Below are 26,437 nucleotides of genomic sequence, written 5' to 3'. Positions count from 1 at the left end.
AATGAAATAAAATAGAATTAAATTAAAGAAAACAGGCAATAGGAGGGCATGGGCATGAACAGCGATGCTAGTTAAGAGGTTGTAATTTAAGTGAGAAATATTGGTTTGGACCTGATTAAAGTGTGACAGGTAGGAAGTGGCCTGAGCCACTTACAAACGAGTAACATTTGCCGACAGACTGGATATGAGGCCCAAGAGAACAAAGATCATTTCATGGGTTTTAGATTGAATATCTGGAAGAATGGAGTTGCATTTATTGAGATGAGGTAGATTTAAAGAGGAGTCACTTTGGGTTGGCAAAGGGTGTTAGGGGCTCACACTGGGGTATTTGAGCTTGAGATGTTCACTAGACAGCCAGATGGAAATGTCATGTTTGAGCTTGGATTTAAAGGTCTATGGCTGGTCTGAAGATGCATATGTGGACATCATCAGCATACGGCGTGGAGAGCTGTCATTGGAGAGTAATGACACTGAATGAGATCCACAAGAGAGTAAGTATAGAAAGAGAAGAGAAAAGGTCCAAAGACTGAACCCTGAGAAGGCCTCTAATACATGGAGCTCGGGGAGACTGAGAAAAGCCAGTGACATAGAAAGCACACCAGGAGGGTAGAGTGTCCTGGAAGCCAGGGAAAGAGAATGATAAACTCTCAGATGCCACTGATAGCTCACATAAGATGGTCACTGAGAATTGATCATTGGATTTAGCTGTGTGCAGGAAACAAAGTCATCCAAATGAGATTAGGGATAAGGGAGAAGTAATGGTAGATTTAAGGAGAAGGAAGGTATGAAATGGTTATCTGGGAGAGTGGCAGAGTGAATGGACTAAAATTTCCTGTGATTATCATACATCGTTAAATGCCCTCTTGAGCTTAGTGGTCATAAATCAAAAGTGAACTAGTTAGCGTTGCCTGTATTCAGCTACATGTGCTGCTGTAGAGCAGGGGGAAAGATTTAAGCAGAGTTATTATTGTTCAGCTGGGCATGTATGATGAAGTAAGGTTGAGGCAAAGGAATCAGTAGTAGTGTTTGTTTGCAAGGGAGCGATTATCATGCTTGATCATGGAATTTCAGTTACATGAGTAGGGCAATGAAGATATGACGAGGGACCGTGAAAGGTAGTAGGTAGTATTAATGGATTATAGAACTCCTTTGGATAAAGGACAGTTGGAGTAGAAGTACTATATGTAATGATACCTAAAGGCTCTTCTAAGATTCTTGATTCCAAGGCATTGCCTGCAGTTTGGAGTTGTTATCTCATAAGTCTAAAAATGAGGTTTAAGTGCATGAATTGTGAATTCCCTAGACAGTAACCAAATTTTATTCTTACTTACGTTATGGACTCTGGGACTCTAAAAGGACTTTAATATTACCAACAGAATTACATTTAGCAATAGGAAGTCTGTTGAGTGTAATTACAAAAAAACTAGTATTATTTTAAAGACCTGTGTTAAATGTGTATGAGACAGATTGGTATAGCTGTTAAAAGCGTGAACCACTTAGATTTGAAACCCAACTTTGTTTTTGTTTTTGTTTTTGCAGTTTGTCAAATACTCTTTTTCAATATATGAAATTTATTGTCAATATTGTCAATATTTTCAATATATGAAATTTAATGTCAAACAACACCCAGTGCTCATCCCAAAAGGTGCCCTCCTCAATACCCATCACCCACCCTCCCCTCCCTCCCACCCCCCATCAACCCTCAGTTTGTTCTCAGTTTTTAAGAGTCTCTTATGCTTTGTGGTTTTTTTTTTGTTTTTTTTTTCAATATATGAAATTTATTGTCACATTGGTTTCCATACAACACCCAGTGCTCATCCCAAAAGGTGCCCTCCTCAATACCCATCACCCACCTTTCCCTCCCTCCCACCCCCCATCAACCCTCAGTTTGTTCTCAGTTTTTAAGAGTCTCTTATGCTTTGGCTCTCTCCCACTCTAACCTCTTTTTTTTTCCCTTCCCCTCCCCCATGGGTTTCTGTTAAGTTTCTCAGGATCCACCTAAGAGTGAAAACATGGTATCTGTCTTTCTCTGTATGGCTTATTTCACTTAGCGTAACACTCTCCAGTTCCATCCACGTTGCTACAAAAGGCCATATTTCATTCTTTTTCATTACCACGTAGTACTTCATTGTGTATATAAACTGCAATTTCTTTATCCATTCATCAGTTGATGGACATTTAGGCTCTTTCCATAATTTGGCTATTGTTGAGAGTGCTGCTATAAACATTGGGGTTCAAGTGCCCCTATGCATCAGCACTCCTGTATCCCTTGGGTAAATTCCTAGCAGTGCTATTGCTGTGAAACCCAACTTTGCTATCATTAGCTGCTTGACCTTGACTGAAACCTCACTGTGCCTTAGTGTCCTCATCTATAATCTGTAAAACAGAATAGGAGGGATAAATAGTATAATAAATATAATTAATATTATATTGATAAATTATTAGAATTAGTAAATAATAAACAGGGTTGCTGTGAAGATTATGAGTTAAACTGGAGCCTGGAATTATAAAAGGACAGCATAAGAGCCACTGCAGCCGCTGTCGCTGGTAGTACTGTGACAGATATGTATTCACTATGTACTGAATTGATTCCAGTGTTATTTTTTGCTTCTTTCCCAGACGACATCAGAGATGCTATCCTGGGTTAATGTCACTTACCGAATGAAAAAAATTTAGTATGTTTGTCACTTCAAAAATTTTACAGCCGAACGTGGACATATTATACAAGGAAATTTGCAGTGAATGTTTGGCATTTTGTTAGAAGTGCAGAGAGCTGTCTGAAGAGAATGTAACTTTACCTACTTTGCACACTGTTCTGTTTTGAATGGCAGAAAACAGAGAGAGGCATTCTGAGTCCTCTGATTGGATGAAGACTGTCCCGAGTTATAACCAAACAAATAGCTCCATGGACTTCAGAAATTATATGATGAGAGATGAGAACCTGGAACCACTGCCCAAAAACTGGGAAATGGCCTACACCGACACGGGGATGATCTACTTCATTGAGTAAGCAAATGTCTGTATCTCTTCTAACACGCCCCGTCACTGTGAGGCTTGTCTTAACATTTTTAAATTCTCATTTCACAAGGCTTCCATTTCTTTTATATTTCTTTAAAAAGATTGGGGCGCCTGGGTGGTTCAGCCAGTTGAGCATCTGACTTCAGCTCAGATCATGATCTCCCGGTTTGTGAGTTCAGGCCCCCTATTGGGCTCTGTGCTGACAGCTCGGAGCCTGGAGCCTGCTTCAGATTCTGTGTCTCCTTCTCTGTCTGCCCCTCCCAACTCCTGCTCTGTCTCTCTCAAAAATAAATAAACATTAAAAATATATATATATTTTTTATACAAGTAACAGTTGATCCTAAATCTGATGATTTCCCTGGATGATATTTCATTTTTATTTGACTTGGATAAAGGAATAGTGTATTTGACTTCTGGTTTTTTAAAAACAAGAGGATTAAAAACAGGTTTGTCACGAATAATGAAAAATGTAGGAATGAAGAGTATTTTGCCTGGCTGTTTTTTTAAACTTTTGGTAGATTGGCTAACTTAACTTAATGAGCATTTCAAGAGTTACCATCATCTGGAGGGAGGACATATTTATTATCTGAGCTTAATATTTTTAGTTCTAGATGCATTCAAGCAATGTAGTTGAATAATATAGGAGGGAACCATCACTGATCCTCAGACTAATTGGTACAATATAAATTGATAAAACCTAATTTATGAGAAAGCACTATTAATATAAAATATATTTATAGAGATATAGAACCACATGTATTTGATCAACCTGAAATTTTATATGGTTTAGACCAGAGAATAATATAATAAATGATTTTTATATCATCAGTATGAATAAATGATTTTTTGGAAGTTTCATTGTGAAGCATTTTTATGTTCTAACGCAGCTGTCATTCTCATCTTTAAAATAATTTGCCCAGAGGTAGAATATGAATGCAGTGAAGTTATAGAGTATAACAGTTAAGTAACAGTTAAAATATTGAGGGCTGGATACTGCAGTCAAGGAACATGTACTTAAAAATGAATTAGGAGTGGGAGACTTGAATCTGTTTCTTCATTTGGTCCCAAATTCCACATCCTTCCCATAGAATGAGCATCTTGCTTTACCAAGGAGATTTTAGTATTTAAAACATGTAGATTTTGTGTGTATTGTATTGTTTTTACCATATATGGTACATTATTACTTACATTATACACTTACATAAACGTTAATGACAAGGATTATGCAGAATAGAAAAAAATCAGGTATATTCTTCTCTGTGGATAGTTTAAGGGGTTTTTCAAGGGTAATTTAAACTTTGGACTTTCATTATGATTTTAGAAATAAATCCCCAAGTAAGTTGTAGAGTCATTAGAAGAGGCTAGAGTATCTTTAGAAGCAGCGTATGAGACCTTGAATCTGACAGTACTTTATCCTGCAAATGGGGATAAAGTAGTAGATTACAGAGAGGGGAGAGAATTTATAAAAGAAATGCCTTTATGGCTGAATATTATTAAAATACATTAAAGACCTAAATATAAGACCTGAGACTATAAAACTCCTAGAAGACACAGGGGCAAGGTTTCATGGCATTGACTTTGGCAAGGACCTCTTGGATATGACACAAAAACTGCAGACAACAAAAGCAGAAGTAGACGAATGGGACTTCATCAAACTTAAAAACTATGCAGCAAAGGGAAGCAATCAACAAGTGAAAAAGCAACCTGCAGGATACGAGAAAATATTTGCAAACCACATATCTGATAAAGGGTTCATAACTGCAAGATAGCCAAATATTTGCTGCTACACAAAGCTCTTTTGTTTGCTATAGCTAATGTATTTGATCTTACTGCTGCTATTAAATCATGCATCTGTAAGAAAAGAATATTAATCTAGGTCTGTAGCTTCTAGCTGTCGTGTTTTAGGGATAGCTCCTACAGGCATTTCTTCACCTTGGGAAATACTGGGTAAAGTCCTAGGAGATTGCCTACATTTGCTAACTTAGCAATAAACATTTGGGGTCCTTGGAACCAAAGTGTTAAGCTTTTCTCAAGTAACAGTTGTGAATTTGGTCTAGCAAGATACATGCATGATTTTTTTTTTCCCTAACAATCTACATGCTGCTAAGCCTCTTTGGCGTCCTGATCCTTTTCATGTTGCTAAAATCTATTTAACTGGCTTGAGTGTGGAGAAACCATCTCTTTGACAGAATGGGTAACACAGTCTTTCTAGAAACAACCCCAGTTTCTCTGGTTCGATTATCCATTATTCAGCACACCCAAGTTTTCTACCACAGTCTCCCAGCTGGTATCATACCTGGCAATGTGTAAGAAGGGGTTGCACACAGCCCTGGTTAACTCAGGAGTTAGGAAAGGCATAGAAGATATGATTAATTCCCTGAAACCGTTGGCTTAATTTCCTAAGAGTAATTAACATACAGATTAGGGAGTTTATCTCATTATAAAGACATCAAGGAATGATATTCTCATACTACTTTGATAATAACTTCAATTTACATTTTGTTGTCTTCCTGTATAATTTCCTTCAGTTATTTCTTTCTTTAATATCCGCCTATTTCAGATGTTTAAACTATAACACTGTTTGTCTACACAGCAGTGCGATGGTTTGGGTTTAGAATTAGTATCTGCTGAATGGTGGCATTGCTCTTGGAAAGCGTCTGTGGCCTGCTTTCTAAAAAGGAATGTGTGTGAGGGATAGATGAGGGGAGTCTTTTGGTTCCTGCTTTCTTTTCTCTATTCAGCGTATGATCCATACCGATGAAAACTTTGTTTTGTAGAGTAGAGTTTAACTAACTATACCCATCATTTTTACTTCATGTCGCGGAAAGACGCTTGGAAACTTTTTATTTTGTTAAACTCTTATTTTAAAGAGCCCTTTTGAGGGCAGCGAATCTGTCTGTTCATCACTATCTTCCCAGCTCTCAGCACAATGCCCACACATCACAGGTACTCAAGAAATACGGTGTTCTTTTGAAGGGAGGGAGGGAGGAATTCAGCCAGCACCAAACAAGGGTTTTAGTGCAGCTTTTTCGACTGGATAATGCACAGGATGGGGCTATGTCCCCACCCTTTGAAACATTTCTGACTGCTTAAATAAGCATCTGGTAGCCTGTACTTGGAATTTCACCCCTTCCCTACAGTCGTCTTTCTCAAATTAGTACCTCTGGCATTACCTTCCCTTTATGGCAATTTCAAAGTAGCAGACTGAGAAAGTAGGATTATCGAATCCGAGGTGTACAAACAGAGCCTGGCAGAGATAAATGTGCAAACATCATACCTTTTAGTCACTTTTGATCTTTGCTTTTGAAATACTTTTCTCCCTCTTTATTTTACTGTTTCTAACTGAAATCTTTATTCTGCAGCCACAATACCAAGACAACCACCTGGTTGGATCCTCGTCTTTGTAAGAAAGCCAAAGCCCCTGAAGACTGTGAAGATGGAGGTAGAGATTCAGAAATCTTTTATACTGTACTTATCCTCTTAATCCCGCGTTGTTCTTCTTGCTTAGTGACTTTTCCAAAACCCTAAAAACCATAATGTGCAGAAGCACATAACCAATGGGTGGATATCATACTCAGCTGACCCTGATAATTATGTCATTGCATCTAATTTTATGAGAGACTTTATTTCTCTCTTTTTGAGGATTATACAGTGAAATCTTTTTTGAAAGCCTTAATAAAAATACATTGCCCTTTGTTTTACATTTGTGTTAAAGACAAATTTTTAAATTTCTAAACAAGTATTTTCATAAATTAGATACATTCTCCACCACAGGGTAGCTTCATCATGGCTGTTGAACCTTCAAAAATATATTTAATTTAGTATCACTAGGACAGATATGCTATTATTTATGGCTACTCTTTCATTCAGTTTTTAAAATTTTTTTTTCATGTTTATTTTTTTGAGAGAGAGCCTGAGCAGGGGAGGGGCAGAGAGAGGGAGACACAGAATCAGAAGCAGGCTCCAGTCTCCAAGCTGTCAACACAGAGCCTGATGTGGGGCTCGAACTTAGGAAACCTGAGCTGAAGTCAAGATGCTTAACCGACTGAGCCACCCACGTGCCTCGGCTAATCTTTCATTTAGACTGTCAGTAGAAACTCAATGAAAGTCTCTAATGTACCCCAACCTGCCATTCCTGCCCACACACAATTTTTACTGCTTAGTAGAAAAATTTCTCTAAGAATTCTTAGATAATAATGCTTGCCTGTCTTATGTGTAATACACAGTGTCTAATAGTCTAGTCTTATACATAAATATAGAATTTACCCCAACCAAAATTGTTTGCTATCCCTTCTTGAATATAGAGTGAGGATGAATAAAATTTGCATTCATTTTGTATCACTGCATCAGAAATTATTTACCTTGGTTAAAAAAATAAAGGTGCTATGGGGTGCCTGGGCGGCTCAGTCAGTTAAGCATCTGACTTGGGTTCAGGTCATGATCTCATGGCTCATGGGTTCGAGCCCCATGTTAGGCTCTGTGCTGACAGCTCAGAGCCTGGAACCTGTTTCAGATTCTGTGTCTCTCTCTTCTCTCTGCCCCTCCCCTGCTCATGCTCTATCTCTCTCTCCTTCAAAAATAAATAAACATTAAAAAAAAGATGAATGGCTAAGAATGAGGTTCAGATAGTCCTCCTATAGATTGAACTCCAGTCTATTAAAAAAAAAAAGTTACGGGGCGCCTGGGTGGCGCAGTCGGCTAAGCGTCCGACTTCAGCCAGGTCACGATCTCACGATCAGTGAGTTCGAGCCCTGCGTCGGGCTCTGGGCTGACAGCTCGGAGCCTGGAGCCTGTTTCCGATTCTGTGTCTCCCTCTCTCTCTGCCCCTCCCCCGTTCATGCTCTGTCTCTCTCTGTCCCAAAAATAAATAAACGTTGAAAAAAAAAAAAAATTCTTTAAAAAAAAAAAAAAGTTACACATTTCATTCAGCATGATTGCAATATTAAAAGTTTTTCTAGGAACAACCAATTGGAAAATGGAATTATTTTAAAATTGTTTGCAGTGATATAAAGAAAAATTACCTTGGAGCAAATCTACTAAAGATGTACAAACCTACTGAAAGACGCACGAGATAAACTGAAAACTACAAAACATCCCTGCAAGAACTTAATGAAGACTTAAATAATTAAGGAGATACACTGTGTTCATAGATTGAATGACACAGTATTGTTAATGATGTTCGTTTTCCCTAAATTGGTATCTAGATTCCATACAATCCCAATAAAAATCCTGTAAGTCTGTCTTAAAGAAATTGACAGGCCAGTTCTAAAATACATATAGAAATACAAGGCCCCAGTTAGCCAAATAGTCTTAAAAAGGGCAGAGGTAAGGGACGTAGGCTACCAGATTTGAAGAGTTAGTATAAAGCTCAATAATCAAGGCCGTGTGGTATTGACACAGGATAGACAAGCAGACCATTGGAACAGAGCAGAGCATCCAGAAATAGATGCACAATATGTGATCACTTAAACTGCATCCCAGGTGCCAATCAATTCAATATAAGAGGAGGATCTTTATCAAGTGGTGCTGGGAAAACTGTATATTCATGAGGAAAAATGAACTTCAACTATACCTGACTCCATACACAAAAATTACTTTCAGATGAATCAAAGACCCAATCATAAAAGCTAGAACCATGAAGCTTTTAGAGGGAAATTTAGGAGAATATTTTCATAACTTTGGGATTAGCAAAGATTTCTTATACAGACCACAAAAAACATGAGCCATAAAAGAAGAACTTGAGGGACACATGGGTGGCTCAGTCAGTTAAATGTCCAGCTCTTGATCTCAACTCAGGTTTTGATCGTAGTGTCATGAGTTCAGGCCCTGTGTTGGGCTTCATGCTGGGTATGGTGCCTACTTAAAAAAAGACAAAAAATAAAACTTGATAAGTAGGACTTAATAAAAATTTTAAATTTTTATTCATCAAAAGACACCATTAAGAAAATGAATAGTCGGGGCGCCTAGGTGGCGCAGTCGGTTAAGCGTCCGACTTCAGCCAGGTCACGATCTCGCGGTCCGTGAGTTCGAGCCCCGCGTCGGGCTCTGGGCTGATGGCTCAGAGCCTGGAGCCTGTTTCCGATTCTGTGTCTCCCTCTCTCTCTGCCCCTCCCCCGTTCATGCTCTGTCTCTCTCTGTCCTAAAAATAAATAAACGTTGAAAAAAAAAAAATTAAAAAAAAAAAAAATGAATAGTCAAAGCCCCAGGTTTTGCAATATGTATCTGACAAAGGAATTGTATCCTGAATCTATAAAGAACAGTTATAACTCCTTAATAAGACAAAAACCCAAAATTTTAAATGAGCAAAATATTTATTTTTTTAATTATTTAAAAGAAAATTTTTTTTGATAGAGCACAAATGGGGGAGGGGCAGAGAGAGAGGAGATACAGAATCCAAAGCAGGCTCCAGGGTCTGAGCTGTCAGAGCCCGACATGGGGCTCAAACCCACGAACCACGAAATCATGGACCTCAGCCGAAGTCCAAATGCTTAACCAACTGAGCCACCCAGGAACCCTTAAAATGAGCAAAATGTTTAAGTAGGCATTTCACCAAAGAAGATACACAAATGTCCAATAACCACTAGAAAATATACTTAACATCATTAGTCATTAGGGAGATGCCAATTAAAACCACAGTGATATACCACTTTATCCACTAGAATGACTATAATCAGAAAAAAAAACAGATAATAACAAGCGTTGGTGAGGATGAGAAGAAATGGTAACCCTTATAAGGTGCTGGGCAGATGTAAAATGGTACAACTGCTTTGGAAAGCAGTTTGGCAGTTTCTTAAAATATTAAATATAAATTTACCATATCTCCTCACAGTTCCACTTCTAGGTACCTACCCAAAAGGAATGAAAACATATGCCCACAAAGACTTGCCTGTAAATATTCAGAGAAGCATTATTCATAAAAGCCCAAAAGAGGAAACAATTCACATGTCCATCAGCCAATGAATGGATAGATAAAATCTGGTGTAATCATGTAATAGAATACTATTCGGCAATAAAAAGGAATGAAATCATATACATACTACAACATGAGCAAACCTCAAAGTGTTATTCTGGGTGACAGAAACTAGATACAAAAGACCAACTACTGTATGATTCCATTTATATGAAATGTCTGGAATAAGCAAAGCTCTAGAGGCAGAAAGTAGATTACTGGTGGTTGCCCAGCAGTGAGGATGGGAATAGAGATTAAGGGATTAAGAGATTAAGAGTATGAGGGATCTTTTTTTTCCATCCTTTTAAATGTTTATTTTGAGAGAGTGAGTGAGCAGGGGAGGGGCAGAGGAAGAGAGAAAGAATCCCAAGCAGCCTCCACACTGTCAGCACAGAGCCTGACACGGGGCTCAATCTCATGAACTGTGAGATCGTGACCTGAGCCAAAATAAAGAGTCAGATACTTAACTGACTGAGCCACCCAGGCACCCCCAGCATGAGGGATCTTACTGGGGTGATGGAAATCTTCTTAAACTGAATTATGGTGATGGTTTCACAACTCAGTTAATTATTAAAACTCATTCAATTGAATATTCAAAACAGATTAATTTTATAATATGCAAACTGTACCTCAATAAGGTTTTTTTTAAATGGCCAAAGAACTTGGACACTTCACCAAAGAAGACAAGAGAATAGACAATAAGGACATGAAAAGGTGCTTATCATCATTAGTCATCACTACAGTGAGAGGCCATTCACACCCTGGAAGGGCTAGAGCCCAATACACTGAAGGGTACCAAAGATTGGTGAGATTGTAGAGCACCTGGAACTTTCACTAGTTGGTAGAGATGTAAAATTATGTGAACACTTTGGAGAACTTTTGGCAGTTGCCCATAGGGCATTGTCTCAAGAGAAATGAAAACATATGTTCCGAAAAAGACTTCACCTGAATGATCACGACAGCCTTATTCATAATAACACAGACCTGGAAACATCCCAAATATCCATCAACAGAAGAATGGATAAACAATTTTTGGTATATTCATGCAGTGAAATACTACTCATCAATAAAAAGAAAAAACTGTTGATAACACTCAACAACATGGATGAATCTCAGAAACGTTGAATAGAATAAGCCAGAACAAAAGAACGGGTACTCAATTATCCATTAATTAAAGTCTGAGAACAGGCAGACTCATCTTTGCTGCAAGAAGTTGGAAAATGAGGTGGGAACCGGGAAGTGGGTGAATTGAAATAATTCTCTGGAGTAATGAATATATTCTCCACCTTGTTTGGGGCAGTAGTTAGGAAGGCATATGGCAGTTGCCAAAACTCTCTTATAATTGAGCATTTAAGATCTCTGTATTTTGTTGTATGTAAATTATTTGTTTTATTTATTTTTGTAATGTTTGAGAGAGAGAGCTCGAGACAGCGGGTGCAAGCACATGAGCTGGGGAGGGACAGAGAGAGGGAGAGAAAGAGAATCCCAAGCAGGCTCTGTCAGCACAGAGCCTGGCATGGGGCTCAATCTCACAAACTGTGAGATCATGACCTGAGCTGCAGTCGGACGCTCAACCAACTGAGCCAACCCAGGCGCCCCTAAATCATTTCTTATGACGTACCTCCCTTGTCTAAAGGCTTTCATCAGTAAGTTCCATCTGGTGAAATCATCTCCTATAAAGGTAAACTAGAATATATAAGCCCAGAGAATTTTACCTTTTAAAGCTCGTAAATGCGGTAGTCTTCTTGGGAATGTCTCTATTGCTCGTCTCCGTTTCCTTTTCCTGCCCACTGATTGTTGCAGCGCAGTTCTATGCCTTTTTCTCTTTTCCCTTGTACAATGTATTTCTTTTCATAGATTTAACCATTAATTTACTATAGCTGGCTGGCCCCCTTATTGACTCTCTAGTATTGTCCTGTTTTGACTTCTGTTTCTGTATTTCCTACTGCATTTGAGACTTTTTTTAAAAATTGCTTAAGTAGCACTTCTAATAAACATATTTAAAAAAAATTTTTTTAATGTTTATTTTTGAGACAGAGGGAGACAGAGCATGAGTGGGGGAGGGGCAGAGAGGGAGACACAGAATCTGAAACAGGCTCCAGGCTCTGAGCTGTCATCACAGAGCCCAATGCAGGGCTCAAACCCACGAACCGTGAGATCATGACCTGAGCCAAAGTGGGACGCTTAACCAACTGAGCCACCCAGGCACCCCTCTAATACACATATTTAAAACTTAACTGAACATCTTTCTCCTAAAGTCACCCCATCCCTCTTTCTGTCACAGGCACCGTGCTCATAATCACCTGGGCCAGAGGTTTAGAGTTCTATTTGCTTCTTCCTCACCTCTTGCTGTATTCCCTATATTGTTTCCAATCCCTACTCCTCTTTCTTTGTTCAATATTTTGCCAATACATTATTATGAAAATTTTCCACTGTATAGAAAAACGGAAAGAATTTTACAGTAATTTACCCATCACTGAGATATTACCATGAACATTTTGCTCTGTTGGTTTTTTTACATAGCTGTCTATCCATATGCTTTTTCTATGTTTTCTTTTATTTTATACCTTCATCCTTCCAGTCACCACAAACTTGGATTACTCTTGGTCTTTTTCTCCAGTTACATCTCCCCCTCCGATATATCGTTAACGCGAGTGCTCTCCAAAATGGGGGTGCTCAGATTGTCTATTGGTCTACAAGAGGACAATGTTAGAGCTTATTTTTCATTATGCGCCTACTGGGGGGAAAAGTAAGTTTCTCCACTATTTTATACACAGACTGGCAATGCATTCTTTCTCATTCTGTCTGTAGATTATTACATACAGTACCCAGAGTGTCTTGAGGGAAAAATGGACATAGCAGAAGTTGTCAGGGCACTGTGAAGTTTTACACGTTACTTGTGCCCAGTTAAGTGGATATGTAAGCTAGGTTATATAGTTTTTAATTCATAAAAATTGAAATGTGACTTAAGGATTTCACATAGATACTGCCTGTTGAAGATAATACCAATATGCAAGCCCAAGTGACCAGTAAGTAAACAGAGCTGATACTTCATATACTTCATATGTGAGCTTTTTTAAGCCACATGGAGATAAAATCACAATGATTATTTTTTTAGTCTTCATCTCCTTTTTAAATTTGTCTTTTGTATGCTTTATTATGTACATATCTTTTAAGGATTTTTTTTTAAAATATTTATTTATTTTTGAGAGAGAAAGAGAGTGCGAGCAGGGGAGGGGCAGAGAGAGGAGACACAGAATCCGAAGCAGGCTCCAGGTTCCGAGCTCTCAGCACAGAGCCCGATGCGGGGTTTCGAACCCATGAACTGTGAGATCATGACCTGTGCTGAAGTTGGATGCTTAACCAACTGAGCCACCCAGGCGCCCCTTTATTATGTACATATTAGAGCAGTACATATATATTTATGAATAAACACATCTTGGAAGGACATTCGACATGTTTGGCTGATAAGGCTACATGATCAAAAACCTTTGGCTACATGGGCTACAAATTCTTCTAAAATACAACTGCCTTATACCTGTCCCTTCCTCAGAAACCTATAATGGCTCTTACAGTCGCAGAATAAAATCTAAACTCTTTGGTGAAAATATTGAAGATTTTTTACAGTTGAACCATATTCTACATTTCTTTTTTCAAACTATTTTCGTTTTTTCCAAAGTAATTTCATGTCATAAATATGACACAGTTGTTGTCTTTGCCTTTGACACATGTCCATCTCTTTGGTCAGGAACAAGCCTTGCTCCCTGTGTTCACCTGGCTCATATCTACTGATCCTTCCAAGCTCAGTTCTAAAGTATAATTTCGTCATAGCCTCCTCTTGCCATTCTCTGCAGGTCAGAATTAGGTGTTCTCTTCTCTGTGCTCAACAGTACCATGGGCACCTTTCCATTGTAGCACGTATTCCATTGCAGTATAACTAGATACGTACATTCTATAAGAGCAGTGATTTTGTCTTCTTCATTTGTATATCCCTTCAGTAGGGCCTTACATGTTTGGAAGGAGGAGAGGAGGAAAGGAAGGAAAGAAGTTACTCTGTCTTCCAGATTATTTTGGTCTCCTTGAAAATATTTTTTAATCTCTATGAAGTTCTGGGTGCAAGACATAAATAGGAAGTCTGTCTTCATTCACCAGGTTGGAGTCAATGCCGAAATAAGACCAAGGAATCAGATGGGTTAAAATGCTAGCTGATGAGTGAACCTGACTTTAGCTCTGCATCTGTACGGGCTTACTGGTGTTTTACCCCTGCAGGAGGCAGCCTTCAGCCCTCAATCTCTGTCTTCTGTACAGCTGGGGCCTCTTCCCCTAGGGCAGGCGTGGCAAATCGGACCAGACTGCACCCTCTGCAGGCAGGCTGACGTGCAAAAGAGCCAGGGAACTCAAGTCCTGAGCCAAGCATACTGAATCCATTCTCTGAAACTCACCAGTCAGATAAGACAGTCTTTCTTCCTTGGAGAAGAAAGTTAAGGGGCTCAGAGACACTGGAAACGTTTCTCCCTTTCTTTCCCCCTTCTATGGAAATTTGGAAAATTGAATGAGTCTCGCCCCCTGATGCTCTTTACATTAAGACCGACAATATGTCTTGGTCAGCCCAGGAACTAATAACTCCACTTATTCCTTTTTAATTATTCCAGAATAATTAATGATAATAATAGTGTCCCTTTTGCTCTCAAAAGTGGACAATACATTATATGGTCCTCCTAATTATATCTTTCTTAAGATCAACCACAGTTGCATTTAGTATAGTAGGAATGTTCGAAACTTTTTTTTTTTTTTTTTTAAGAGAGGGAGAGTGCACATGTGAGCAGGGAAGGGGCAGAGAGAGAGAATATCTCAAGCAGGTTTTATGCTCAGCACAGAGCCTGATGCAGGGCTTGATCTCACAACTGTGAGACCTTGATCTGGGCTGAAATCAAGAGTTGGATACTTAACCAACTGAGCTACCCAGGCGCCCCTCAAAACTTTTTGATGGAAGGTACTTTCCATCCCCACAACTAGATATGCCTTCCTAACATCACCTGTACTTACCTGCGGGAATCCCACAGTTTGGAACCCTGAGCCTGTTTGTTTGATGCTCAGCCAACCATTAGCACTTCCACTGTGCATCCCCCCGAATGGGGGAAACCGCCCCACAATACAGTATTTCCAGCTACACTATATCTGACTTACATTGGTATTCTGCCTCGTGCCTTGCAGACCAGATGCTGAATGAGGGGAAATAGTAATAATGATATCTTAAATGTAAATTTTTGCAGTTTAAGATGTTTATTGTTTGCATTCGGCTAAAGGTTTAAGGTCTTCTAGAAAAACCTTAGTTTCTAAAACTTGCCCTTTTCCTTCCTAGTTTTCTGACCTCCAGAATGCAGCCATGTATTTAGGCTCTAACAGTTTAATTGCTGTACTTATCTATCTTCATTCAACTAAAATAATTAGTTGTTTAGGTTAAAAAGTTATCTTAAAAATACAACATCAGGAATCTGCTTTATACTCAACTCACCCCTTTCCTCTTAGGATGAAAGAGAGATTAAATTTTTACCAAAAGCTATAAAAAGTATTGAGTGTTGATGTTATTTTGGAGCTTCAAGAAAGATAAAAGAGAATTATCAGCTCCACAATGAGAAAACAGTTGCAATTCGTGTATTTAAATAAGAAAAATCTTATTGCGGGAACAGGAGAGAAAGATAAATTCATGGGCCTTAGGACCAACCAGCTGCTTGATATGCCAGAAATGGTTTTTCCTTTTGAATCAGCTTTTGGGGAGAATGCTTTGGCTTCTAATCCAGAAAAATATGGTTAGGTCTTTCCTCTCTCAAAAGTAAATGAACTCATTTTCTCTTGAACCTCCCTCCTTCCAGTTCTCAACTATCCTTTTTACAACAACAAAAAGTTATCTCTTCTTAAGAACTCCACCTTCTGTCTTCCTCTTTACTACTACAATATGCTGACTTCTTCCCCCTGCCTTTTCAGTGAAAGTGCTTGTCTTAAGGTCACCAGTAACTTCTGACTGCCAAATTTGAACGTCTCTTTTCAGCCTCTTTTGAACGACAGCTTTCCAGAGCATTTATTAGTATTGACCATGCTCTGCTCCCCTGTCTTTTTTGATATTCTTCCCCTGACAGTTGTTACTTTCTCCATCTGCTCCTTAAATGGCTAATACTCCTGATGTTCTGTTCTCTACCTTTTTCTTCTCACAGTATATCCAGGTAATCTTGTCCACTGTCGTGGCTTTTAAATGCAATATCTCCCAAATCCTTCTCTTCCGTGTTTCTCTTTTGAGGACCAGGTCCCTGTTTCCCTGAGATGGTGAGATATTTCTGCCAGGATGTTCCATAGGCCCCTCAAATGTGTTCCCTCCCAAATTGAGCTGAATCTTCTGTGTACCCTCCCTTCCTGCCCTCAACACTGACATCATGTCCATGACCCCAAACCAGTTACCATCCTTAACTTTTTCCTCACCATATCTTCTTCATTTTTGTTCTATCAATTCTGACTTTTAAACACCCGCCATCCTGAAAAAAAGCATAGAGGACAGCAGAGAATCTATTGCTACAGAGATCAAGGGACTAAGAAATAGTCATGAGGAGCTAAAAAATGCTAGAAGCGAGGTGCAAAATAAAATGGAGGCGGCCATAGCACAGATTGAAGAAGCAGAGGAGAGAATAGGTGATTTAGAAGATAAAATTATGGAAAAAGAGGAAGCTGAGAAAAAGAGAGGTAAAAAAATCCAGGAGTATGAGGGGAGAATTAGAGAATTAAGTGATTCAATCAAATGGAACAATATCCATATCATAGGAATTCCAGAAGAAGAAGAGAGAAAAAGGGGCTGAAGGTATACTTGAACAAATCATAGCTGAGAACTTCCCTGATCTGGGGAAACAAAAAGGCATTGAAGTCCAAGAGGCACAGAGAACTCCCTTCAGACATAACTTGAATCAATCTTCTGCACAACATATCATAGTGAAGCTGGCAAAATACAAGGATAAAGAGAAAATTTTGAAAGCAACTAGGGGTAAACAGTCCCTAACTTACAAAGGTAGACACATAAGAGTAGTAGCAGACCTATCTACTGAAACTTGGCAAGCCAGAAAGGAATGGCAGGAAACCTTCAATGTGATGAACAGAAAAAATATGCAGCCGAGAATCCTTCATCCAGCAAGTCTGTCATTCAGAATAGAAGGAGAGATAAAAGTTTTCCCAAGCAAACAAAAACTGAAGGAATTCATCACCACTAAACCAGCCCTACAAGAGATCCTAAGGGGGATTCTGTGAGTGAAATGTTGCAAGGACCACAAAGTACCAGAGACATCACCACAAGCATGAAACCTACAGACATCACAATGATTCTAAACCCATATCTTTCAGTAATAACACTGGATGTAAATGGACTAAATGCTCCAATCAAAAGACATACGGTATCAGAATGGATAAAAAACCAAGACCCATCTATTTGCTGTCTACAAGAGACTCATTTTACACCTGAGGACACCTTCAGATTGAAAGTGAGGGGATGGAGAACTATCTATCATGCTACTGGAAGTCAAAAGAAAGCTGGAGTAGCCATACTTATATCAGACAAACTAGACTTTAAATTAAAGGCTGTAACAAGAGATGAAGAAGGGCATTATATAATAATTACAGGATCTATCCATCAGGAAGAGCTAACAATTATACATGTCTATGTGCCGAATACGGGAGCCCCCAACTATATAAAACAATCACAAACATAAGCAACCTTATTGATAAGAATGTGGTAATTGCAGAGGGCTCTAATACCCCACTTACAGCAATGGATAGATCATCTAGACACAGGATCAATAAAGAAACAAAGGCCCTGAATGATACATTGGATCAGATGGACTTGACGGATATATTTAGAACTCTGCATCCCAAAGCAACAGAATATACTTTCTTCTCGAGTGCACATGGAACATTCTCCAAGCTAGATCACATACTGGGTCACAAAACAGCCCTTCATAAGTATAAAAGAATTGAGATTGTATCATGCACACTTTCAGACCACAATGCTATGAAGCTTGAAATCAACCACAGGAAAAAGTCTGGAAAACCTCCAAAAGCATGGAGGTTGAAGAACACCCTACTAAAGAATGAATGGGTCAACCAGGCAATTAGAGAAGAAATTTAAAAATATATGGAAACAAATGAAAATGAAAATACAACAATCCAAACGCTTTGGGATGTAGCGAAGGCAGTCCTGAGAGGAAAATACACTGCAATCCAGGCCTATCTCAAGAAACAAGAAAAATCCCAAATACAAAATCTAACAGCACACCTAAAAGAACTGAAGCAGAACAGCAAAGACACCCTAAACCCAGCAGAAGAGAGAAATCATAAAGATCAGAGCAGAAATGAACAATATAGAATCTAAAAAAACTGTAGAGCAGATCAATGAAACCAAGAGTTGGTTTTTTGAAAAAATAAACAAAATTGATAAACCTCTAGGCAGGCTTCTCAAAAAGAAAAGGAAGATGACCCAAATAGATAAAATCATGAATGAAAATGGAATTATTACAACCAATCCCTCAGAGATACAAGCAGTTATCAGGGAATACTATGAAAAATTATATGCCAACACACTGGACAACCTGGAAGAAATGGACAAATTCGTAAGCACCCACCCACTACCAAAACTCAAACAGGAAGAAATAGAAAACTTGAACAGACCCATGACCAGTGAAAAAATTGAATCAGTTATCAAAACACTCCCAACAAATAAGAGTCCAGGACCAGATAGCTTCCCTGAGGAATTCTACCAGACATTTAAAGCAGAGATAATACCTATCCTTCTCAAGCTGTTCCAAAAAATAGAAAGGGAAGGAAAACTTCCAGACTCATTCTATGAAGCTAGCATTACTTTGATTCCCAAAGCAGACAGAGACCCAGCAAAAAAAAAAAAAAAAAAAAAGAACTACAGGCCAATATCCCTGATGAATATGGATGCAAAAAATCTCAACAAGATACTAGCAAATCGAATTCAACAGCATATAAAAAGAATTATTCACCATGATCAAGTGGGATTCATTCCTGGGCTGCAGGGCTGGTTCAGCATTCACAAATCAATCATTGTGATACATCACATTAATAAAAGAAAAGATAAGAACCATATGATCCTGTCAATTGTTGCAGAAAAAGCATTTGACAAAATTCAGCATCCTTTCTTAATAAAACCCTCGAGAAAGTCAGGATAGAAGGAACATACTTAAACATCATAAAAGCCATTTACGAAAAGCCCACAGCTAATGTCATCCTCAATGGGGAAAAACTGAGAGCTTCCCCCTGAGATCAGGAACACGACAGGGATGTCCACTCTCACCGTTGTTGTTTAACATAGTGTTGGAAGTGCTAGCATCAGCAATCAGACAACAAAAGGAAATCAAAGGCAAAGGAAATCTTGGCAAAGATGAAGTCAATCTTTCACTTTTTGCAGATGACATGATATTATACGTGGAAGACCTGATAGACTCCACCAAAAGTCTGCTAGAACTGATACATGAATTCAGCAAAGTCACAGGATACAAAATTAATGTACCGAAATCAGTTGCATTCTTCTACACTAATAATGAAGCAACACAAAGACAAAGAAACTGATCCATTCACAATTGCACCAAGAACCATAAAATACCTAGGAATAAACCTAACCAAAGATGTAAAAGATCTATATGCTGAAAACTATAGAAAGCTTATGAAGGAAGTTGAAGAAGATACAAAGAAATGGAAAAACATTCTGTGCTCATGGATTGGAATAATAAATATTGTTAAAATGTCGATACTACACAAAAGAATCTACACATTCAGTGCAAGTCCCAATCAAAATTGCACCAGCATTCTTCTCGAAGCTTGAACAAGCTATCCTAAAATTTGTATGGAACCACAAAAGACCCCGAATAGCCAAAGTAATTTTGAAGAAGACCAAAGCGGGAGGCATCACAATCCCAGACTTTAGCCTTTACTACAAAGCTGTAATCATCAAGACAGCATGGTATTGGCACAAAAACAGACACACAGACCAATGGAATAGAATAGAGACTCCAGAAATGGACCCACAAAAGTATGGCCAACTCATCTTTGACAAAGCAGGAAAGAATATCCAATGGAAAAAAGACAGTCTCTTTAACAAACGGTGCTGGGAGAACTGGACAGCAACATGCAGAGAATGAAACTAGACCCCTTTCTTACACCATTCACAAAAATAAACTCAAAATGGATAAAGGACCTGAATGTGAGACAGGAAACCATCAATACCCTAGAGGAGAAAGCAGGAAAAAACCTCTCTGACCTTAGCCGCAGCAATTTATTACTCGACACATCTCCAAAGGCAAGGGAATTAAAAGCAAAAATGAACTATTGAGACCTCATGAAGATAAAAAGCTTCTGCACTACAAAGGAAACAATCAACAAAACTAAAAGGCAACTAATGGAATGGGAAAAGATATTTGCAAATGACATATCAGACAAAGGGCTAGTATCCAAAATCTATAAAGAACTCACCAAACTCCACACCCGAAAACAATCCAGTGAAGAAATGGGCAAAAGACATGAATAGACACTTCTCTAAAGAAGATATCCAGATGGCCAACAGGCACATGAAAAGTTGCTCAATGTCACTCCTCATCAGGGAAATACAAATCAAAACCACACTCAGATATCACCTCACACCAGTCAGAGTGGCTAAAATGAACAAATCAGGAGACTATAGATGCTGGAGAGGATGTGGAGAAATGGGAGCCCTCTCGCACTGTTGGTGGGAATGGGAACTGTTGCTGCCACTCTGGAAAACAGTGTGGAGGTTCCTCAAAAAATTAAAAATAGATCTACCCTATGACCCAGCAATAGCAGTGCTAGGAATTTACCCAAGGGATACGGGAGTGCTGATGCATAGGGGCACTTGAACCCCAATGTTTATAGCAGCACTTTCAACAATAGCCAAATTATGGCAAGGGCCTAAATGTCCATCAACTGATGAATGGATAAAGAAATTGCAGTTTATATATACAATGGAATACTACTTGGCAATGAGAAAGAATGAAATATGGCCTTTTGTAGCAACGTGGATGGAACTAGAGAGTCTTATTCTAAGTGAAATATGTCATACAGAGAAAGACAGATACCATATGTTTTCACTCTTAGGTGGATCCTGAGAAACTTAAGAGATAGACATGGGGGAGGGGAAGAGGAAAAGAAAAGTTAGAGAGGGAGGGAGGCAAACCGTAAGAGACTCTTAAAAACTGAGAATAAACTGAGGGTTGCAGGGGGGGTGAGAGGGAGGGGAAAGTGGGTGATGGGCATTGAGGAAGGCACCTGTTGGGATGAGCACTGGGTGTTGTATGAAAACCAATTTGACAATAAATTTCATATTTAAAAAAAATTAAATAAGTAAATAAACACCTGCCATCTCTTGAGTGTCCATTGGTGCTGGGGAATGTACTAGGCAGTTTTTACATACGATTTCTCCCCTAAATGCCTCTAAATGGAAATTAATACCTCTCTCCTATTCCCACAGCTACTCTCATGGTAGGTATTCAATAAATATTTGTTAATGTATCGGTCTCATGCCAGAAGAGCCAATAACCTGGGCATCATCTTGGCCGCCTCCTGTCTTTTCCTCCTTCGATCTCATGTTAGTCTCTGAATCCTGTTACTTTGCCTTCTATGAAACATTCTCTCTCTCCATTCCTTCTACCACTGCCTTAGTTCCAGCCTTCATGGCTCCTTATTAGGCTATTAACCATTCTCTAATTTGTCGGTCTTTATTCTCCACTCCATCGATTCCATCCTCTGTTACTGCGGCCCCATAATCTTTCTCAAATATGAACTTAATGTTCCATTGTTATCTAAATAAAGATCAGAATCCTTAACATGGCCCTCAAGAAATGTGGTTTGATGCTTGCTTATAGGGTAAACAGCTTGCACACAGCCTTCACTCCAGTCCTGTCAAATTATTTGTAATTAATGAAAATGCCACCCATTCTTAACCCCTCAGTGCTCTTTGATCTGTTGGAATGACCCCATTCTCTCCATTTCCAAATCATCCTTAAAGACTGCCCAAACATCACCCTCTTTTAGAAGACTTTCCTGGTAGCTACTCTTATGAGCCAATTGGTATCCTTCCACTGCACACCCCCAAAAAGCTAGTGTTTATCTTGATTATGTAATTTCTCTTCTCTCCTTCTCTGCTTAGACTGTGAACTTTTTGAGGTCAAGAACTGGGTTGTGTTTCTAATTATTTTTGCATAAGGAAGAAGGAAAGAGGAAGAGAGGGAAAGGGAAAAGAGGAAGTCAGTGAATTAATTGAGCCAGTGGATAGTGTATAAAATCGCTAAGTGTTTTAATTTTGCTTTTATTAACTGTATTTTAAATGGGCAAGTAATAACTGCTCCTTTATCTGCATTAAACTGCTCTGCAGAAAACTGGCTAAAGGTATCAGTAGTAAAGGTTTAAAACCATAACTAAAAGTAGCCCCAGAAGTGTGCCTGGGTAGCTCAGTCGGTTGAGCGTTCAACTCTTGATTTTGGCTCAGGTCATGATCCCAGGGTCGTGGGATTGAGTCCTGCACTGGGCTTCGTCCTGAGCACGGAGCCTACTTAAGATTCTCTCTCTCAGGGCATCTGGGTTGCTCAGTCAGTTAAGCATTTGACTTTGGCTGAGGTCACGATCTCGCAGTTTGTGAGTTCGAGCCCTGCGTCGGGCTCTGTGCTGACAGCTCGGAGCCTGGATCCTGCTTCAGATTCTGTGTCTCCCTCTCTGTCTGCCCCTCTCACGCTTATGCTCCGCGTGTCTGTCTGTCTCTCTCTCTCTCAAAAATAAATAAACATCTAAAAAATTTTTCAAAAAAGATATTGTCTCCCTCCGCCCTTCTCCCCTGCTCACTCATGTTCTCTCTCTGTCTCTCTCTCTCTCTCTCTCTCTCTCTCTCTGTCTCTCTCTCTCTCTCTCTCTCAAAATAAAAACAAATAAATAATAAAAAAGTAAGTCGGGGCGCCTAGGTGGCTCAGTCAGTTAAACGTCCAACTCTTGGTCTTGGCTCAGGTCATGATCTCACAGTTCATGTGTTCAAGCCGTACATCGGGCTGTGAGCTGACAGTGTGGATCCTACTTGGGATTCTTTGTCTCCCTGTCACTCTTCCCCTCCCCTGCTGGCACCCTCACTCTCCCTCTGTCTCTCTCTCTCTCTCAAAAATAAACATTAAAAAAATTTTAAGTAAGTAACCCAGGAGATAAAGTACCAGTTTGTTTACTCTCCTAAAGAAAGGGCTGTGCTTTATCTGTTAGTTGCTAATTAAAATGCTGAATCAACTCCAGATTAACACTGGAATCTATTTATGTCGATCTTGTACCCGTAATAAGTATTAATACATTTTTTTGGCAAGTTGTTTAGATACCAAGTGGTATGTTTCAGCTCTGTCTACAGTTCTTGCAATTCTGCAAACTTTTCTAAAGACAAAGCATAAATCCAGCCATGGTGCAGTAATAGCACCCATCCTTACTCAGCACCATTCAGTTCCCGTGCTATTTCAAGAAACTTCCTATTAAAGAAAAAAAATCTCTTTCATGGAAGATCCTTAATGGTAATGCTTTGGTAATATTATGAAAGACCTTTTTTTATTTTTTACAGAATAAGCCAGCAAAGACTCCTACCCATGTAACAGTTGCTTGGTATAAACTATCGTACCTACTTAATTGACAGTTATTTGCTGCATAGCTGTGGAAGATCAAAGCGAACTGAAGTGCGTCTCAGTTCTTCTCAGCTGTTTTATTCTGTTTTCATACAGCCGTTTTCAACGATTCTCATCTTTTCCACCTCAGACATTTCAGCCAGGTCCTTCAAAGGAGAACCACAAAAACTCACCAAGCTTCAAAACCACCAATCAATATATATACACAGGCAGAAAAATAGGAGGGAGAAAGGGGATGAAGGTGATTCAGAGCTTTTCATCCAGTGGCTAGTCATCTATTCTCTCCTTTTATTCTGAATGTGAAATGATTTTATTAGCATAATAGTCTGGATAGCTTGTCAGGTTCATTACAGTGAAATTTTTCCTTACAAAGTCCATGCATCAAAACTGCAGCTAAGTGATAAAGAATTAATAAATCTTTGGATATATTCTAAGCCTATTTGCTGTCTAGCATACGTCGTGTGTGTGTGTGTGTGTGTGTGTACACGCACATGTGTGTATTTTGGCCTGGCAGAAGAACATTCTCAAAGAAATTGACAATAAAAATATGGATCATCATAGTGTATAACTGGGTTTTTAAAAAAACTTCCTCTTGGGGCGCCTGGGTGGCGCAGTCGGTTAGGCGTCCGACTTCAGCCAGGTCACGATCTCGCGGTCCGTGAGTTCGAGCCCCGCATCAGGCTCTGGGCTGATGGCTCGGAGCCTGGAGTCTGTTTCCGATTCTGTGTCTCCCTCTCTCTCTGCCCCTCCCCCGTTCATGCTCTGTCTCTCTCTGTCCCAAAAATAAATAAAAAAATGTTGAAGAAAAAAAAAAAAACTCCCTCTTGCTGGGCTCCTACATGTAAACTGCTAGCATTAAAACCACCTGCTAGGAACATTCCTGCCAACTAAATCTGTGTCTCACTAATAAAATGACTCTTCAGAAGCTTTAACTAGGAAAACAGAGTGGAAAGGAAGAGGATTTTTTTTCTTGACAGTTTCGGTCTCTACTGGAAAGACTGGAATTTTTTATTTTTTTTTAACTATCAGAAATTCAGCTACCTTTGGTTTTTCTGGTTATATTTTATTAGTTACCTGGGCTAAATAATATATAATAATCCTGCATACGATATTCCTTTGTTACCAGACACAAATACGGATCCTACACAAGGAGCTGTGGTGGTTATTTTACATTTTCATTCAGAAACTCAAATTAATGCAAGAGAAAGTAGGTATTTTTCTTAGATTTTAAGGAAATCTAGATTGCCCACCTGAAATGGCAAAAATCCAAGGCTGCACTTTTTTTAGGGGGAGAAGTGGGTCAGAATAGTAGAAATCATTGACAAGTCGTATGTATAATGGTGAAAAATTGAACACGTAGCTGCTGCTTGTATTGAACTATAGGGTGTGACTTGCATCAGCATTATAAGCTGTTTATTTTTTTTTTAATTTTTTTTAATGTTTATTTATTTTTGAGACAGAGAGAGACAGAGCATGAACGGGGAAGGGGCAGAGAGAGAGGGAGACACAGAATCGGAAGCAGGCTCCAGGCTCAGAGCCATCAGCCCAGAGCCCGACGCGGGGCTCGAACTCACGGACCGTGAGATCGTGACCTGAGCTGAAGTCGGATGCTCAACCGACTGAGCCACCCAGGCGCTCCAGCTGTTTATTTTTTTTTTAAGTTTATTTATTCAATGGGGGGGGGAATGGAGGGGGGAGAGAGAGAGAGAGAGAGAGAGTCTCCACGTTGTCAGTCGAACCCACGAGCCATGAGATCATGACCTGAGCCAGTTTAAGAGTTGAGCACTCACCCCACTGAGCCACCCAGGTGCCCCATTATAAAGCTGTTTAAATGAAAGATCCATACCAGATGATTTTTTAAATAATTAACATTTTTATGGCTTAGGATTCATGTCAACGCTTTTGAGTTGAATGTCATCTTTTGTTCTGGGCTTCTAATTACCTGCTGAGACACTCACTAGCTATTGAAGAAGCCACTCGGACTCAAACTGTGTTTGTTCTTTGAAAGTGAGTCCTCAGCTTTCTGTCGGTCTCCCAAATGTTAGCGTCATGAAATAAAAGACACTTCAATTCACTCGTGGTGAATTCTTTTCTGCTGGTGTGGAATCTGGCATTTTACTCCATTTCTCTTTTTAATTTACAGAACTTCCTTATGGCTGGGAGAAAATCGAGGACCCTCAGTATGGGACGTACTATGTCGAGTAAGTTTGTTACCGCAGTTACTATTCTCCCAAATGTTTTTCCCTCGTTATACAGCTTTAGGGAATACAGAATACAACACTTCATGCTTCTGCAGTGCAGCTTTCAAGGCTCTCCACTAGGGGAATTAGAAGGAGGGGCAGCGAGCATTTATCTCCGTGGTTCTGGGCTCCCCAAAAGTTGGCTTTGAAGTAAATAGAGTAAGAGGGCAGTTGCCAGGCTGACGAATAGCTGCAAGTGTTACCTTTACCACTACAGCCTTTAAAGAGAAAAGTAGTATATAGGAAACAGTGACATGAGGGCACGGACTAGATGAAACGTTAAGGTCACTTCCAACAGTACAGCTATCTGGTCGCGAAGACAGGGAAAGGGCAGCGTGCTGTAACGATCCAAAGTTGGGGAGTACAGGATTAGGAGCGTACTGTCTCATAAGGAACTAATCCAGGGAAGCTTAGTATTCTTTTGAGGGGAAGAAAGTTGCCTCTTACACAGCTGCTATGGTTAAATTTAAACATAACTCCATGTAGGAGCTGAGCACAAACACCTGCCTGTGTTAGTCACA

General features: G+C 39.4%; 1 protein-coding gene across 2 annotated transcripts in view; it reads left to right on the top strand.

Moving 5' to 3' along the window:
* Positions 1 to 26,437, top strand: part of MAGI3 (membrane associated guanylate kinase, WW and PDZ domain containing 3) — a 247,688-nt gene that overhangs the window by 172,672 nt on the left and 48,579 nt on the right. For both annotated transcript variants that reach the window (XM_047868943.1, XM_047868945.1), the window contains exons 5-7: positions 2,832 to 3,006; positions 6,381 to 6,460; positions 25,820 to 25,877. In XM_047868943.1, coding sequence (XP_047724899.1) covers positions 2,832 to 3,006; positions 6,381 to 6,460; positions 25,820 to 25,877 — 313 coding nt within the window. The remainder of the gene's footprint in view (positions 1 to 2,831; positions 3,007 to 6,380; positions 6,461 to 25,819; positions 25,878 to 26,437) is intronic.

Source organism: Prionailurus viverrinus, chromosome C1, assembly GCF_022837055.1.
Source record: "Prionailurus viverrinus isolate Anna chromosome C1, UM_Priviv_1.0, whole genome shotgun sequence".
NCBI lineage: Eukaryota > Metazoa > Chordata > Mammalia > Carnivora > Felidae > Prionailurus > Prionailurus viverrinus.
Note: the sequence above shows the minus strand (reverse complement) of the source record. Positions and strands in the feature narration are given on the sequence as shown.